The 16,804-nt window shown below is 36.7% G+C and overlaps 1 protein-coding gene across 12 annotated transcripts in view; it reads right to left on the bottom strand.

The window, feature by feature from the left end:
- ATM (ATM serine/threonine kinase) overlaps window positions 1–16,804 on the bottom strand; it is a 131,022-nt gene that overhangs the window by 97,697 nt on the left and 16,521 nt on the right. For all 12 annotated transcript variants that reach the window (XR_012423676.1, XR_012423675.1, XM_005579543.5 and 9 more), the window contains 8 exons: window positions 11,871–12,036; window positions 10,969–11,207; window positions 8,867–9,030; window positions 6,575–6,744; window positions 4,808–5,179; window positions 3,867–4,061; window positions 2,990–3,085; window positions 1,757–1,982 (listed from right to left, as the gene is read on the bottom strand). Coding sequence is in view for 10 of the 12 variants with exons in the window: in XM_005579543.5 (XP_005579600.3) it covers window positions 1,757–1,982; window positions 2,990–3,085; window positions 3,867–4,061; window positions 4,808–5,179; window positions 6,575–6,744; window positions 8,867–9,030; window positions 10,969–11,207; window positions 11,871–12,036 (1,628 nt within the window). In the remaining 2 variants the exon portion in view is untranslated. The remainder of the gene's footprint in view (window positions 1–1,756; window positions 1,983–2,989; window positions 3,086–3,866; window positions 4,062–4,807; window positions 5,180–6,574; window positions 6,745–8,866; window positions 9,031–10,968; window positions 11,208–11,870; window positions 12,037–16,804) is intronic.

Here is a 16,804-nt window from a genome sequence, read left to right as displayed (position 1 = left end):
TTTAGACTCCACAGACTAGCATAAAACATTTTTTCTAGTAGATAAAGTTTAGACAGCTGGCCGGGCATGGTGGCTCACGCCTGTAACTCCAATACTTTGGGAGGCCGAGGCAGGCGGATCACCTGAGGTCAGGAGTTTGAGACCAACCTGGCTAACGTGGTGAAACCTTGTCTCTACCAAAAATACAAAAATTAGCTGGGCGTGATGGCAGGCACCTATAATCCCAGCTATTCAGGAGGCTGAGGCAGGAAAATTGCTTGAACCCAGGAGGCGAAGGTTGCAATGAGCCGAGACCACACCACTGCACTCCAGCCTGGGCAACACAGCAAGACTCCATCTCAAAAAAAAAAAAAAAAAAAAAGTTTAGACAAGTTTATAGAACGATGTAAGAATCTGCTAAGTTACAAACAAGATGTTCAGATTTTTTTTTGCTCCTACAGGGTAGGAAATGGCATTTTAGGAGAAAATATACAAAACTAAATTACTTTGTAATGAAAGTGGTTACAATTGTGGTACAGAAGAATGTCAGTAAAAGATCATAAAGAGGTACACCGTCCCTTCTCAGGTCCTCAAGTCATTTTCCCTGGTTATTGAATTCACTCCTTTCAACAGATTGTAGGCTTTATTTCATTTAATCATTTACTACGTAATAAGGCACTGTGGAGGATACAAAGAATAATAAAAGTATGTATGCCCTTTTAAGAGTTTATGTTTAAGAGTTATAGTTCAAGAGATATTTGTATACAAACCATATGTAAATATCCATGGTATAAAGAAGATGCTAACTGCCATTAAAAATGTGAAACATTAAGTACTATGAAATTAAAAGATGAAAAATGATTAGGCCAGGCACAGTGGCTCATGCCTGTAATCCTAGCACTTTGGGATGCTGAGGTGGGTCCATCACCTGAGGTCAGGAGTTCAAGACCAGCCTGGCCAACATGGCAAAACCCCATCTCTACTAAAAATACAAAAATTAGCTGGGCGTGATAGCACGTGCCTGTCCCAGCTACTTGGAAGACTGAGGCAGGAGAATTGCTTGAGCTGGAAGACGGAGGTTGCAGTGAGCCAAGATCATGTCACTGCAATCCAGCCTGGGCAACAGAGCGAGGCTCCATGTCAAAAAGAAAAATTCTTAGAATCTTACCTTCTGAGATTCTAAGAAAGGCGTTAGCAAGGATTTTCACATGTGGATGATTTGAATACACAGAAATAGGTAGAAAGACATTGCACATTTTAAAAAATGGAAGTTTTGGCAAGAGAATAGTATACATGAAGAGAACTCGTGATTTTATGAGGCCAAAGGAAATTCCTAGATGACGTCTAAAATAATTGCTAGTCCATTTATTGTATTTACTAATCACTCGTCTCTCTTCAAATGCCACCAAAATCTATTAGATTTGTTTAAATTGTGTTCTTTTCTATTACTGTAACATCTCCCTCCTTTGTATTTAGAGGTTTTTTCCATCATATAATCCCCATGCTCAAACTCTTACTATTCCTCACTAACCTACACAAGGAATTCTTTTACGTCTACCGTAATTTCCAGTACAGAGAAAGTACTCAAATTATCATTCTTGAGTTTTCCTTTAATGATGCTAAGTTGTCCCAATTTGTAGCCCTTTACTGCCACTTTGCTTTTAAAATTAAGCCTCCCACCATCCTTGGTGTTTTTCCTGCCCCTATTTCTCCTTCCTAACAGTTTACCAAAGCTGAATCATATATAAACTTAGTTCTTTTTTTAAAAAAATCTCACCTCAGATGAGTAATTATTTAGAAGCTGTTCTGACAAGCCCAGAAGATAGCAATCCAGTGATTCCTTGAGATTCTGGTGGACAGAGAAGCCAATACTGGACTGGTGCTTTTCTATACCACATTCTCTCACAATGGTTAAAAAGTCCATCTTGTCAAAAGTTGTCTGAAGAAATAGTTCTTCTACTTCTGAGAATGAAAGTTCTTCTTTATCTTTTCGGTGGTGTTCACTTCAAGAAAGTAAAATCTTTAATTTATAAACAAAGTACCTAATGCTTTGCTTATATGTATTCGCAATATATTACAAAGGGAAACATTAACCTAGTATCTACATCATTCAAAGACTACTTACATAATTAATAGATTATTCTTTTAAATGCTTCTCTCCTTTGGACTTTGATACCTACTTGTATCAAATTTCATTATTCAGTAGCAAAATTTACCAATAGACAGAGAAAAAAATATGTTACAATTTCAAAGGCAAATTCAGAAAGTATTTTTATAATTACCAGATATCAATGTTAAGCATAACACTGTCTGCAAACACAACCCTTTTTTCACCAAGCAGAAGGAGTAACAAGCATAGATTTAAAAACCTTTAATATCTGGTATGGTTAAGCAGTTACGCATCCTTTGGGTTAGAAAAGTAACGATCTTGCTACCAAAGTTTCATTATTGTTGTTGGTATTTATTTGTTTTTCACTATTAATTTCTCCAAAAAGTAGGAATTTTTTTCATCTTTTGCCCTCTTGAGGGAGATAAGGAATCTTTGTGCCAGTGAGTCGTTTTCAGTCACAGTAATACAATCTAAGTCTCTTGAGTCAATCAACTAAAATCAGGTTTAGATTTATTTTTGTTTTCAATTATCCTTAGTTTTTAAAGCTAACAAATAGTCAAATCATAGTTGATGTACAGAAATGGGTAATATCTTTAAGAACTTATTTCATATAAATTATATATTCTTAATTTCCCAGCATAACCACTCAACTTTTCTCATTGGCACTTGCCACATATTGTACTATACAGCATTAAAAAATAGTAACCTTGGTCTAATGTTATATAACACAGATTACAACCACTGAATTAAAACAACCTCTTCCCTGGGTAACAGTTGCAATTTGTTTTGGACCAATTTAGTTTACAATTATTAAGATACAGCTACTACACAACTAAAATTATCATCTTCGTAATTAAAGCTATAGCTTAAAATGACAAAGAACATTACTAGATAACATACCATTCTGGCACACTTTGGAAAAAATTCATTGCAGCTTTACAGTTTTTCATAGTGAGACTCACAAGAATTTTCTCCAGTACAAGATGAGGAAAATTACTATAAAGAAAAACCAAAAGCTTCACTTAGAAGACCAAAAGCCACATAAAGAATACTTTAAACTTTAACATCCACGTTTAGCTATAAATCTTGACTTCTAAAATTTGGATCCTAGATTAAAATTGCTTTCATCTATACTGAATTTCTTAATATCTAAAAGGATAATTTAAGGAGGACAACCATTGTTACTATCATTTCCAATACTGTTTAGAAATAGGATGTCTGATTAACAGTATTTCTGAAGTAAATAAAAGGTTGTAAAATTAAAGCAAAAGTTCTTTAATTGGATCCATTCAGAGGTCTGCTCTCCAATCATTTGGTTCCAATTACCATCTGTGCAAAGGTTAAGTGGACAAGTGACTCCATTCCTTTATCCTAGTGCTTACATCCTGTTTTGTCTTCCTCGTTTCCTCACCTCATCCATAAAACATATTTTACCCAAAAGACACTCCCATTATGAGAAAGGATCCAGGATCTACAAAACTGAGATATATGGACTTATTTATTTAAAAAATCAGAAAGGAACACATAAATGCTCAAAGAATTATATGTGCATTCTTCATGCACATCTCCCATATTCTCACAGTGAGACAACTCTTTATTTCAGAAGCAATCAGGTATAAAGACACAGACTGTAAAAACAAATGTAATATTTAATAATTAAGTTTAGATCTGGGAGATTCTGCATTACTATTATAAAATAAAGCCAAGTGGCATCAAGTAAGTGGAGAGAGCCTGACAAAACAAAAAAACCAGCAGCATGCTAACGAACTTAAATTACCTGTGAAGAATTGGAGGCACTTCTGTACTATTTTCTAAGTCACCCTCTAGCTGATAGAATAAGAGCCATTTCATTATTGATTCCTTTAAAGAAAAGCTTCTATTTACTTCACACATATTTTGCTCTATTCCCATTTTTACTGTTCCAGGAACTACACTGGTGGTCAGTGCCAAAGTCAAACAGCATACTGCAGGACTATAACAAAACAAAGGACAATTATGAAAAGCAAGCTCTTGAAGGGGCAAAGACTTTATCTATCAGGACAGTGCCTGGCACAAACATTTAGTTAAGTTGACTAAATGAACATAAAAATTGTTAAAAGTCTGATTACATTTGGGAAGATTCTTGATTAAAAAATAGTTCTTTTATTAACAGTGGATAGTACTACAATTTTAACAAGGCTATTGAATAAATAATGATAAATTGCACATAAAAGAAATTTAAACTCTTGGTAATTCTTTAAAGAAAGTCTTTTGGATACACATATACAATTAGAAGGAATAAGACCTGGTGTCTGATACATCAGTAGGATGACTACGGTTAACATTAATCTACTGTACATTTCAAAATAGCAAGAAGAGAATAATTCAAATGTTCCTGGCATGAAGAAAAGATATGTAGGGTGATGATATCCCATCACTCTACATGAGTGTGTCATATGAGTGCGTCAAATTATCACATGTACCTTGAAAATATATAACTCTATCATAGATCAATTAAAAATTTTTTAATTAAAAAAAGAAATTCCTTAACATTAGGCTTTAATAATTTGTCGACATTTATGCATTTATTAAGTCTTCTTGGCCAAACAAGAAAAGCACCTGAAATAGAATTTGACATCTTTAACTGAAGTAACAAACTATGAAAATGATCAGGGATATGTGAGTGTGTGTCTGTGTGTGTTTATATGTAAAGTCAGACATAATGCATGCTAAACTTACCATGAAGGTCTGCAGGCTGACCCAGTAAATAACTTCCAGAATTCTCTGTCAACCTCAACTAAACTACTCTGAATTATGGCTCCAAGTAAGCCAAAGTTTTCAGCTTGTATTTGCTCAGAACTTATACCACGAAAGGTAATACACCAAATTTTATTCCAGAGTTTTAATAAATCTGACTTTTGTGAGCTTTCTAGGTTTGACCTCTTGTCTTGGCACAGTGCAACTTCCGTAAGGCATCGTAACACATACGGTGTACGTTCCCCATGTCGCTGTTGGGGTAGAAGCTGAGAGAGTATCATCAGTAATGGAGACAGCTCACAGTTAGGTAAACTTGCAGGATACTTTGATATTAATTGGGTTGCAATCTGTAGCCTAAAAAAAAAGGGGGGGGTTAATTTGAAAACTATTCAATCACATTAACAAACTAAGAGGAAATATACAGACATGGTACTCTTAACAATATCCTAATTAGAGAATCACCATCATCATTTCCATAGTACTCTAAAAATAAACTGGCTCTTAATAGTTACTATGTCCTACTTCCTAAATTGCCAGGAAAACTGTCAACGTTTTGGCTAGCTGGGTAAGTTGTTAAGTTTCCCTTAAACAAACATTTTAAAAGATGTTAAATTAGCAATATTTGGGCCAGGTGTGGCGGCTCACAACTGTAATCCCACCACTTTGGGAGGCCAAGGCAGGTGGCTCACGAGGTTAGGCATTCGAGACCAGCTGGCCAACATGGTGAAACCCAATCTCTATTAAAAATACAAAAATTAGCCAGTCATGGTGGCACATGCCTGGAATCCCAGCTAGTCAGAAGGCTGAGGCAGGATAACCACTTGGACCCAGAAGGCGGAGGTTGCAGTCAGCAACCTCTAGGTTGTATTCTCTAGAATGTGTGATACTTAAGAATGGGAATCTTATGTTATTCGTCTCTGTATCCCTAACACTTGGCCCACAGCAGGTGTTCGATAAATAACTCCTGACTAAATGGACAAATTAAGAATCTTAAACAGCTACTCTTAAATATAAAAATGAGCTTAAGCAATAGGTATTTAAATCAATATGCTTTTCCCCCTGAAGTCACTTACATTTAAACATTCCATCAACATGGTAATCAAAAGAGCACTGATCACGAGTTTGACTATAATCTATAAATCTCTGTCCTTACAAAAGTTGCTTAACCTCTCTGGGTTTCAGTTTCTTTTCAGGAAAGCAAACAGGCTGAACTAGATAAATTCTAAACATCCTTACCAGACCTAATATTTTGGGATTCCAAAGTATTCCATAATTTATTTGCTTACTTAAATATATGTGAACATTATATGAGAATAAAGAAGATAGAAAATAAGAGAAGATAACTTTTTATCATAACATCAAAATTATTGTGATTTCTTAAGGTTATCTTTAACTTCTTCCTAATTCTATTAGAAAGTGCTATATATGCTAAAATCTTTTGAAGTGTACAATTCAGTGAATTCCATGAGGCACACACTTCTAGTTGCCTATCATACAGCCAGTCCTCCTTCTTAACTTGCTATGACAATATGATTAGAAAAGTTGGCCTGCCCTTGGCCCCAGCAAATGAGCCATTAATGATTGATCTCATTTGTCATGGCAATCACATATCCCTTTGCTAGTAATAGGTTTGGGGGTAGACAAAAGACTTAGTTCTGGTTGAGATGAAAGGATTCCACTGAAAGTTTTCTGAAAAATAACATAAAAGAGACTAAAATGACACTGAACGAGAAAATGATAACATTTTACCAAGGCACAAGATCGAAATCATTCTGTGACTTCTGAAGGTGATCTTTTATTACTTCCCAGCCTAGTTCTATTTTCTTCCTTTTGCAAGGTACACTGTAATCACCAGATTCTCTTTGTGTAGTAGTATAAGATTGAGAAATCTCCAAGGATCTGGTATCTTCATTAAAAACCTGTAAAATAAAAATAAATCCACTTTTTTTTTTTTCTTTGAGATGGAGTTTCGCTGTTGTTGCCCAGGCTGGAGTGGAATGGCACGATCTCAGATCACCACAACCTCTGCCTCCCAGGTTCAAGCGATTCTCCTGCCTCAGCCTCCTGAGTAGCTGGGATTACAGGCATGCATCACCATGCCCAGTTAACTTTTTATTTTTAGTAGAGACAGAGTTTCTCCATGTTAGTCAGACTGGTCTTGAACTCCCAACCTCAGGTGATCCGCCCACCTCGATCTCCCAAAGTGCTGGGATTATAGGCGTGAGCCACCGCGCCTGGCCAAATCCACTTTTTTCATTGCTATTGTCTTCTAATATTTCATTAGGGGGAAAAAAAAAAACATCCTTTCTGAAATGAAGATACAGGGAACTCATAAAGCAAGAGTAATACATTACAGAAACATATAAATCTGATAACATAGTAAGAAACAAACATTTTGCATGACAGTAATGGCACTCATAGAAAGCAAGTATTACCAAGTAATGCATTAGTTTTATTTCCTGGGAACATTTACTAAAAGCACTAAGAAATCTAAAAGTAAAGCAAAAACCTTTACTTTCAAAGGGACTCAATTTTTTAAATTTAAGAAATTTAAGAAATTTTAAGAAATATTAAGAAAATATTTGACAGAGTGAAATTACTACTCAGGATGTTAACCAAACCTCTGGGGAAAAGAGTTTTATTTAAGAAACATTAGGCCACCAGGTGATGAATAGGTAAGTAAAATGGAGTATATCCATACAACCGAATATTATTCCATAATAAAAATGAAGCACTGATTCATGGTAAAACATGGATGAACTCTGAAAACATTATGCTAAGTGAAAGAAACCAGACACAGGCCGGGCGCGGTGGCTCACGCCTGTAATCCCAGCACTTTGGGAGGCCGAGGCGGGCGGATCACAAGGTCAGGAGATCGAGACCACGGTGAAACCCCGTCTCTACTAAAAAAAATTACAAAAAATTAGCCGGGCGCGGTTGTGGACGCCTGTAGTCCCAGCTACTCGGGAAGCTGAGGCAGGAGAATGGCGTGAACCCGGGAGGCGGAGCTTGCAGTGAGCCGAGATCGCGCCACTGCACTCCAGCCTGGGCTGGGCGACAGAGCGAGACTCCGTCTCAAAAAAAAAAAAAAAAAAAAAGAAACCAGACACAAAAGATGCACATATTGTATGATTCCATTTAAACGAACTGTCCCAAACAGGAAAATCCACAAAAACCAAGACTGATTAGTGGCTGGTTGCCAGGATCTAGGAGATGCAGGGAATGGGGACTGAATGCTAGGAAGGGATGAGGTTTCTATTGGGATGATAAAAAAGTTCTGGGCTGGGTACGGTGGCTCACGCCTGTAATCCCAGCACTTTGGGAGACCGAGGTGGACGGATCACAAGGTCAGGAGTCCAGGAGACCAGACTGGCCAATATGGTGAAACCCTGTCTCTACTAAAAATACAAAAATTAGCTGGGTGTGGTGGCAGGCACCTGTAGTCCCAGCTACTTGGGAGGCTGAGGCAGGAGAATCACTTGAACCTGGGAAGGTGAGGCTGCAGTGAGCCAAGACTGCGCCACTGCACTCCAGCCTGGGTGACAGAGTGAGACTCCATCTCAAAAAAAAAAAAAGTTTCTGGAATTAGTGATGATGGTTGTACAACATAGTAAAAATACTAAAAACTACTGAAATGTACAATGCAAAATCATGAATTTTATGCTACGTGAACTCTAGCTTAATTGCAAAAAAAGAAACAGACTGGGCTTGGTGGCTCATGCCTGTAATTCCAGCACTTTGTAAAATAGAGTCAAATCGAATCGAATCATTAGGGTTAGGGTCACCTTATTTCCTAGAGACAATCATTTAAGAATGAAAAAGTTCATTGTTAGTTTTCAATAAGTCTATATCTGCAAATGCATTAACTTTTAAGTTAAAAGGGTAATTCCAAATATTTCTGATATTTTGGAAGGAATAATTGCATGTACAGTCATTTTATAGGCTTTTTGTGAAAACACAGGTTTTAAAAGTCCAAAATGCCCAGTTTTTAAAAAAAATTAACATGAAATTTCTAAATGTGACATGACCTACTTACTGTACCTGGTGACAAATATCTGCCATCAATTCAATCAAATTTTCTTTGACGGCAATATTACGAAATCCTGAAGAATACTTTCCTCTACTTCCTATATGACTTATCTCATTCACTAGCAGATCATATAAGTTGTATAAAATACTTTTCCATTTTGTTGATTCATAAGCACCTGTAAACCAAAAAATTAAAATGTAATTTATTTATGTACTCTGCTTACACTGCTAGCTCCCACAAAATTATTCAGCTGTCAAGCTGCATCAGCGTTAGAAGACTTCTGGTCCAACCTTCCATCCAGTACTAATGCCTCTTCTGACAAGATCCTTGACAAACTCTAATTCATAACTGTCCATTTTACATTTACGTAACTGTATTTCTTATAAATTTCTTCCATATTCTGACCTAAAATCTGCCTTTCTCCAATTTATTCTCCCACCTGAGGCAAACAGAATTAATATGTTCCGTCTTTCATATGAGGACCAAGTTCTCCATATGCCTTTTTCTGGCCTACGAGAAAAATATTACCAGTTCCTTCAACTAGTGTACAAACGACATAGTATTCAGACTTCTCACCACTTCAGTCATATTTCCCAAGACACGTTCCAGTCAACTTAAAATGCTGACTGTACAAAATCTGGTGAACATGATAATCCAACTGTGGTCTGACCAGTATGTGGAACAAAAGGTCTATTATTTCCCACAAACAAGGTACTATAAAATCTATTAATGTAGTCTGAAACTACATTAGCTTTTCTGGCATCCTCATCATCCTGCCAATTTTAAATTCATCCTAAATACGCAGTTAACTAAATCCCTAAACATATCATATCACCTCCTAATAAGCCTGATCTTCATCCTGGTGAGAGAAGGTGAGTAAAAGATGAAAAACTATGAAAAGTCACTATTCTTTCACTTATGGTAGTTTCATGGGCTACATATTATCTAGATATACTTATTAGAAGAGCCCATAAAACAAATACACAGCTACTTTTGTGTAGCCACACGGCCAGGCGCAGTGGCTCATGCCTATAATCCCAGCACTTTGGGAGGCTGAGGCAGGTGAATGGCTTGAGGTTGGGAGCTCAAGACCAGCTTGGCCAACATGGTAAGATCCCAACTCTATTAAAATACAAAAATTAGCCAGGCATGGTGGCGGACACCTGTAATCCCAGCTAATCAGAAGGCTGAGGCAGGAGAACTGCTTGAACCCAGGAGGCGGAGGTTGCAGTGAGCTGACATTGTGTCACTGCACTTCAGCCTGAGCGACAGAGTGAGACTCCAAAAAAAAAAAAAAAAAAAAAAAAAAATGGCTACAAGACATTTCCTCCATTATAGCTGCTATTACTCAGTATTACTCAGTGTGGTATGCTGTCTTAAGAAAGTCACTATACTAGCCATGATGAGTTGGTCCAAAGGCTAGTACAAGCCCAAAGGCAATCATAGACAGAGCAAGAGGAAACTCTAGTTCTAGCCAATAAAGTTCCTAACTACAGAAAAGCACTATACCTTCTGGGCAATACTCTCTTGGTATAGGATATAGATGAAGGAATTGAGGAGAATAAGTGATTCTCCTTAATAAGTGATACTCTAGGGCAAACAGGCCCTAGAGTAACTATGAGGCTTAAGGAAGCAATTTCCCTGTTTCTGCCTCACATTCCTATTAAAGTAATATGTATGTATTCTTCTCAGGAGCTGAATAATCTGACTGGTTTTAGTCCAATTTACGTATTTTATCTTCTAATAAAAGCAATAGGTAGATAAACAAGATCCTGCTTTCTTTAAATTTTTTTGCCCTATAGTCTGTGTCAGACCCCTAAGTACCTAAGTAATGATGCATAATTAGCTCCTAGAGGGAACAATGTCTCAGATTTGTTTGTATTTCCCATAATACCTAACATTGTATTGAACAAACAGAAAGGCATAACAGAATCTGCCACCACTGCTTCAAATTCTAAAAACTCTATGAAAAACATTCTCATGGCAAATTAATATTATCAACCGGAGCAATCCAGAGGAAAGTCATATCCTCCTAAAGAACACTAATTTTATACTTAAACCTCTACATTTGAATGAAGAAGCCAATTCAAAACAGTAAACATTTCCTTTATACCTTTTTCTCGGGTTTTGGCTCCTTTTGGATGATGGATATAAATTTGCAGTTGAAATAATTCAATAATGACTTCTTTTAAAGAATCATTAAGTCTATGTTGAGTCCAAATATAAAGCAAAGTGGGAAGAATTTCATCTCCTAATTCACACACTCGAATTCGAAAGTTGACAGCCAAAGTCTTGAGGAAGATAGTAAGTGCTGCTAAGATATGATTTAGACCTGGAGAGCTCTTTTCTTGTCTGTGAGGAAACAAACAAACTCAACTGGGTGTAACAGGGGGAATAAACTGCACAAATTGAAGACAGTTATGAAGTGGCATGCTGGAAGAAAAGAAAAAAAGAACTCTAATTTTCAAACAAGTGTCTTAATTTCAAAACCATTTAAAAAATAATAACAGCTACTTCACACTAACAAAAAATTAGTTCTTATTTGGTGTTAAGAGACCACTTCTGTTAGCTCTCCCTGCTGCTAAAACATTATCTAAAAATAAACAAAACTGATTTATAACACCATTTATAAAATGTCTTACATTATAAATTGAGTACTGCCACACATATGTACAATGTAATACTTCCAAAATATTTTCCTATTTTATTTTCTCAGTATATTACAACCATCCTCAAAAATGGGGGAAATGCAACGACTTAGAGGATATTTAACTTTCCTGGTCAACAGAATATCAGCAAGACACATCTCCCACTTGAAAACATCATGCAGTGTTCTGTATATTGGATATTCAGAAAGTGTCAGACTTGGTTGTCTCTTCAGGAATCCACTAGTTGTTATGATGGATCAATGTTTTATTTAAAGGTAGAATTTTTAGTTATTGAGTCAAAAACATGGTCTTGCAAGAAGGTCAAAAGTATTTCAACACAAAACAAAAGAAAAAGAGATTAGATTACCTTGCACACTGAATAGCCTTGGAAAAAAAGTCCAAAAATTTGGAATTTAATCCGTCAGTCTGAGAACAGCATCCTTTGGTAACAGCATGAATTATTCTAGCCACTAAAACTCTATGAACATCTTGTGAAGGTTTCAGATAAAGCCTGAAGTACACAGAGAACAATTCTTAAAAAAAAGAAAAAAAATTATTAGTCATGATTTTTAAAAAATCGAAATGTATTAAATGTTACAACTTAAATATTCCATAATCCCATACAGAAAAATGATTTTAAAACAGCACTAATTTATTTTTAACATAGTAAAAGTACTCCATTAGTATTTAATTTTATCTTATATAAAATGCCTTTAAGACAGAAACAACTATAAACTGCTGTGAGGGCACCAGCTTAAGAGCCACATTGCAGAACCATTACTTCTCTAAGCCTCTGTTCCATCATCTAGGCCCAACAAAGCACTTACAGTACATACTCCATGGGTTTTTTGGTTTTTTTTTTTTCTTTTTTTTGAGACACAGTCTTGCTCTGTCGTCCATGCTGGAATGCAATGGTGCAATCTTGGCTCACTGCAACCTCTGCCTCCTGGGTTCAAGCGATTCTCATGACTCAGCCTCCCAAGTAGCTGGGACCACAGGCGCACAAAACCATGCCTGGCTAATTTTTGTATTGTTAGTAAAGATGGGGTTTCACCATGTTGGTCAGGCTACTCTCAAACTCCTGGCCTCAAGTAATCTACCCACCTTGGCCTCCCAAAGTGCTGGGATTATGGGCGTGAGTCACTGGGCCTGGCCTCCGCAGTTTTTTAAAATAATAATACTGTTTGATTATTAATATGCACAAAATGTGCTGAGACCGATGAAAGGTATGAAATTTTACTCTGCTTGGTTTGTTTCTTATTTATTTGAGGTGGAGTCTTAGTCTGTCACCCAAACTGGAGTGTGGTGGTAAGATCGCGGCTCACTGTAGCTTCAGTCTCCCCAGACTCAGGTAATCCTCCACCTTAGCCTCCCAAGTAGCTGGGTCTAGAGGTACACACAACCACACCCAACTGATTTGTATTTTAGGTAGAGACAGGGTTTCACCATGTTGCGCAGGCTGGTCTTGAACTCCTGGGCTCAAGTGATCCACCTGCTCTGGCCTCCCAAAGTGCTAGGATTACACACATAAGCCACTGTGCCTGGCTGAGATTTTACCCTACTTGTAACCTAACAAATTGGCATGACAGTTTCCTGAGTGCTGGAAGAAGACCTGAGATTCCTGATAAGACAAAAAGGACAGTTTATTTCTCCCAGCAATGATAGTAGCCAGACTACCTTCATTTTTGCATCAGTTCCCCAGTACCAAAGGCAAGATGAAATGGGACACTTGACACTGTGAGAACAGTGGACTGAGTTATAACAGAGAAACTTCAAGCTTTTTATAATGAAGAGGCTATAGGTAAATCTGTCCTGTTTTAGAGGAAGCCATCATCTGACCTCAGATGATCCACCTGCCTCAGCCTCTGAAAGTGCTGAGATTACAGGTGTGAGCCACTGCATCCAGCCACCAAATAACATGATTACACAATGTTATACTTGTGTATATTGGGATTTTAAATATAGACAATCACGTCATCTACAAAAGGGAAGTGTTATTTCTTCCTTTCCAATCTGTATGCCTTTTATTTTTCTTGTCTAACTACTCTGGCTAGAACCTCCAATATAATGTTGAAAAGGAGTGGTGAGAGTGCATATCCTTATCTTGTTCCCAATTTGTCTTATGAAATGCTTTAAATTATAGATTCAATTTCTTTAATTCAATCTATTCTAATAGTTATGGGACTAGTCAAATTATTTTATATTGGATAACTTTTGATAATGTATGTTTTTGAGGAACTGACCCATTTAAATTAAGAGATGTTCATAGTATTTCCTTATTATCCTTTCAATATCTATAGGATCTGCAATTAGATCTCATTTCATTTCTAGTATCAGTAACTTTGGTCTTTTTTTGTTTTTTTTAAGAGACGGAAGTCTCACTATGCTTCCCAGGCTGGATTTGGACTCCTGGGTTCAAGTGATCCTCCCACCTCAGCCTATCAAGCCATAAAAAGACATAGAGGAGCTGAGAACGGTGGCTCACACCTGTAATCCCAACACTTTGGGAGGCTGAGTTCAAGTTGCTGGCCTGAGCAACATAATAAGACTTTATCTCTACTGAAAATGAAAAATTAGCAGGGTGTGATAGCTTGTGTCTGTGGTCCCAGCTACTTGGAAGGGGGTGGGAGGATCATTTGAGCTCAGGAGGCTGAAGCTGCAGTGAGCCATGATCTCACCACCACACTCCAGCCTGGGTGACAGAGTGAGGCCCTATCTCAAAAATAAAAAAAAAAGAAAAAAGAAAGAAAGAAAAAGACATGAAGGAAACTTAAATGCATATTACTAAATGAAAGAAGGCAATCTGAAAAAGATACATACTGTTATGATTCCAACCACAGTCACATACTATATAACAACATTCTGTTCAATGACAAATGGCAATATGAAAAGGTGGTACCATAAGATTATATTAGAACTGAAAATTTCCTATTTAAATACTTAGTGATGTCATAGCACAAGAAATCACTCACAAGCATTTGTGGTGATACTTGTGTAAAAAAACCCCACTGCACTCTCAGTCATATAAAAGTATAACACATACAATCATGTACAGTACATAAACTTTGAAAACGATAATAAATGACTAAGTTACTGGTAAATGACTATGTTAGGTTCATGTACTTACTCTACTATGCTTTTTATCACTATTTTATACTATATTCCTCCTTCTTAAAAAAAAAAAAAACAGTAAAACAGTCTCACGTAGGTGCTTTAGGAGGTATTTCAGAATAAAGCACCATTATCACAGGAGATGAAAGCTCCATGTATGTCCCTGAAGTTCTACCAAGGGGACAAGATGCAGAGACGGGAGACAGTGATACTGATGATCCCGACCTTATGTAGGCCTAAGCTCATGTGTGTGTTTGTCTTTGTTTTAAACAAAAAAGTTTAAAGGAAAAAATAGAATAATAATAATTTCATTTAAAAAGCTTATAGAACAAAAGAAAAAACATCTATAACTATATAAAGAAAAAACATTTTTGTACAGCTGTACAATGCATTTGTATTTTAAGCTAAGTGTTAATTACAAAAGAATCAAAAAGTTTAAAAAAGTTTTAACTTTATAAAGTAAAAGTTACAGTAGTTAATGTTAACTTAGTATTGAAGAAAGAAAAACATATAGTTTTAAATTTAGTACAGACTAAGTGTTTATAAATTCTACAGCAGTATATAGTATCCCAGGCCTTCACATTACCACACATTTACATACCCAGAGCAACTTCCAGTCCTACAAGTTCCATTCAAGTGCCCTAGACAAGTGCACCATGTTTTATCCTTTATACCATACTGTTACTGTACCTTCTCTATGTTTATATATGTTTAGATACACAAATACTTGCCATTGTGTTACAACTGCCTACAGTATTCAGTACCGTAACATGCTGCACAGGTTTGTAGTGCAGGAGCAGTAATACCATATAGCCTAGGTGTGTAGTGTTATACCATCTAAGTTTGTATAAATACACCCTATGACGTTCACACAACAAAGAAATTGCCTAATGATGTATTTCTCAGAACATATCCACATTGGTAAGAGACACATGACTATATATGCTGGAAAAGGCCAAACCATGAAGATAGCAAAAAGATCCGTGGTTCCCACAGTTTGCAAGGAGGAAGAGATGAACAGGTGAAGCACAGAGGATTTTTCTGGCAGTGAAACTATTCTTTATGATACTATAATAGTGAATAATTGTTACCATTCTCTCCCAGAGGAAAAAAAAATATGACCAACTCACTAGATACAGTAAAAGATCTTTTAAAATGTCAATACACTTGTCAAAATCCATAGCATATGTACCACCAAAAGTGAATCTTGGACTCTGGATAATAAGGATGTGTCCCAGCATAGGTCTACTGATGATAACAAATGTACCACTGGTGCAAGATGTTGACAGTAGGGCATGCTGTGTGTGTCCAGTGGACCTTCCACTCAGTTTTGCTGTAAACTTAAAACTCCTCTAAAAGATAAAAGTCTATTTAAAAAAATGGAAACCACTAGGTTTGAGAAACTGAATAATTGCCAGTGTAGCTTAAACACAGAAATTAGAAGCGCTTTAGTTAAGTTAGACAGGTAGGAAGAAGCACAATTACGCAGTGCTTTCAAGGCCTGGAAGAAGAATCCTCATTTTCTACTAGTTGTTCTAGGGAGAATGTAGAGAAACTGGAACCCTCGTGTGCTGCTGGTGAGAATGTAAAATGGTGTAGCTCCTGTGTAAAACAGGATGTTGGTTCCTTAAAAAATTAAATATAGAATTACCACATGATCTAGCAATTCTACTTCTGGGTATATAATCAAAAGAACTGAAAGCAGGAAACTCAGGAGATATTTGTATACTTATGTTCATGGCAGCATTATTCACAATAATCAGAAGATAGAAACAACCCATGTCCACCAACTGATGAATGAACAAAATGTGGCATATACACACAACAGAATAGTGTTCAGTTTTTAAAAAGAACGAAATTCTGATACAAGCTCTAACACTGATGAGCCTCAAAGACATTTTGGTAAGTGTAATAAACAGGTTGCAAAACGACAAATACTTGTAGGAGTCCTTTACTCCAGGCTGCTATAACAAAGTATCATAGATGAGGTGGCTTAGAAACCACAGAAATTTATTTATCTCAATTTTGGAGGCTGAAAGCAGATCCGGATGCCAGCATTGTGGGTTTCCAATGAGGGCCCTCTTTGGGGCTGCAGACTACTGACTTTGAACTGTATCTTCGCATGGCAGAAAGACAGCAAGTTAGCTCTCCGGCCTCTTTTTACAGGGGCATTAATCCCATCCATGAAGG

This window comes from Macaca fascicularis, chromosome 14 (assembly GCF_037993035.2).
Source record: "Macaca fascicularis isolate 582-1 chromosome 14, T2T-MFA8v1.1".
NCBI lineage: Eukaryota > Metazoa > Chordata > Mammalia > Primates > Cercopithecidae > Macaca > Macaca fascicularis.
Note: the sequence above shows the minus strand (reverse complement) of the source record. Positions and strands in the feature narration are given on the sequence as shown.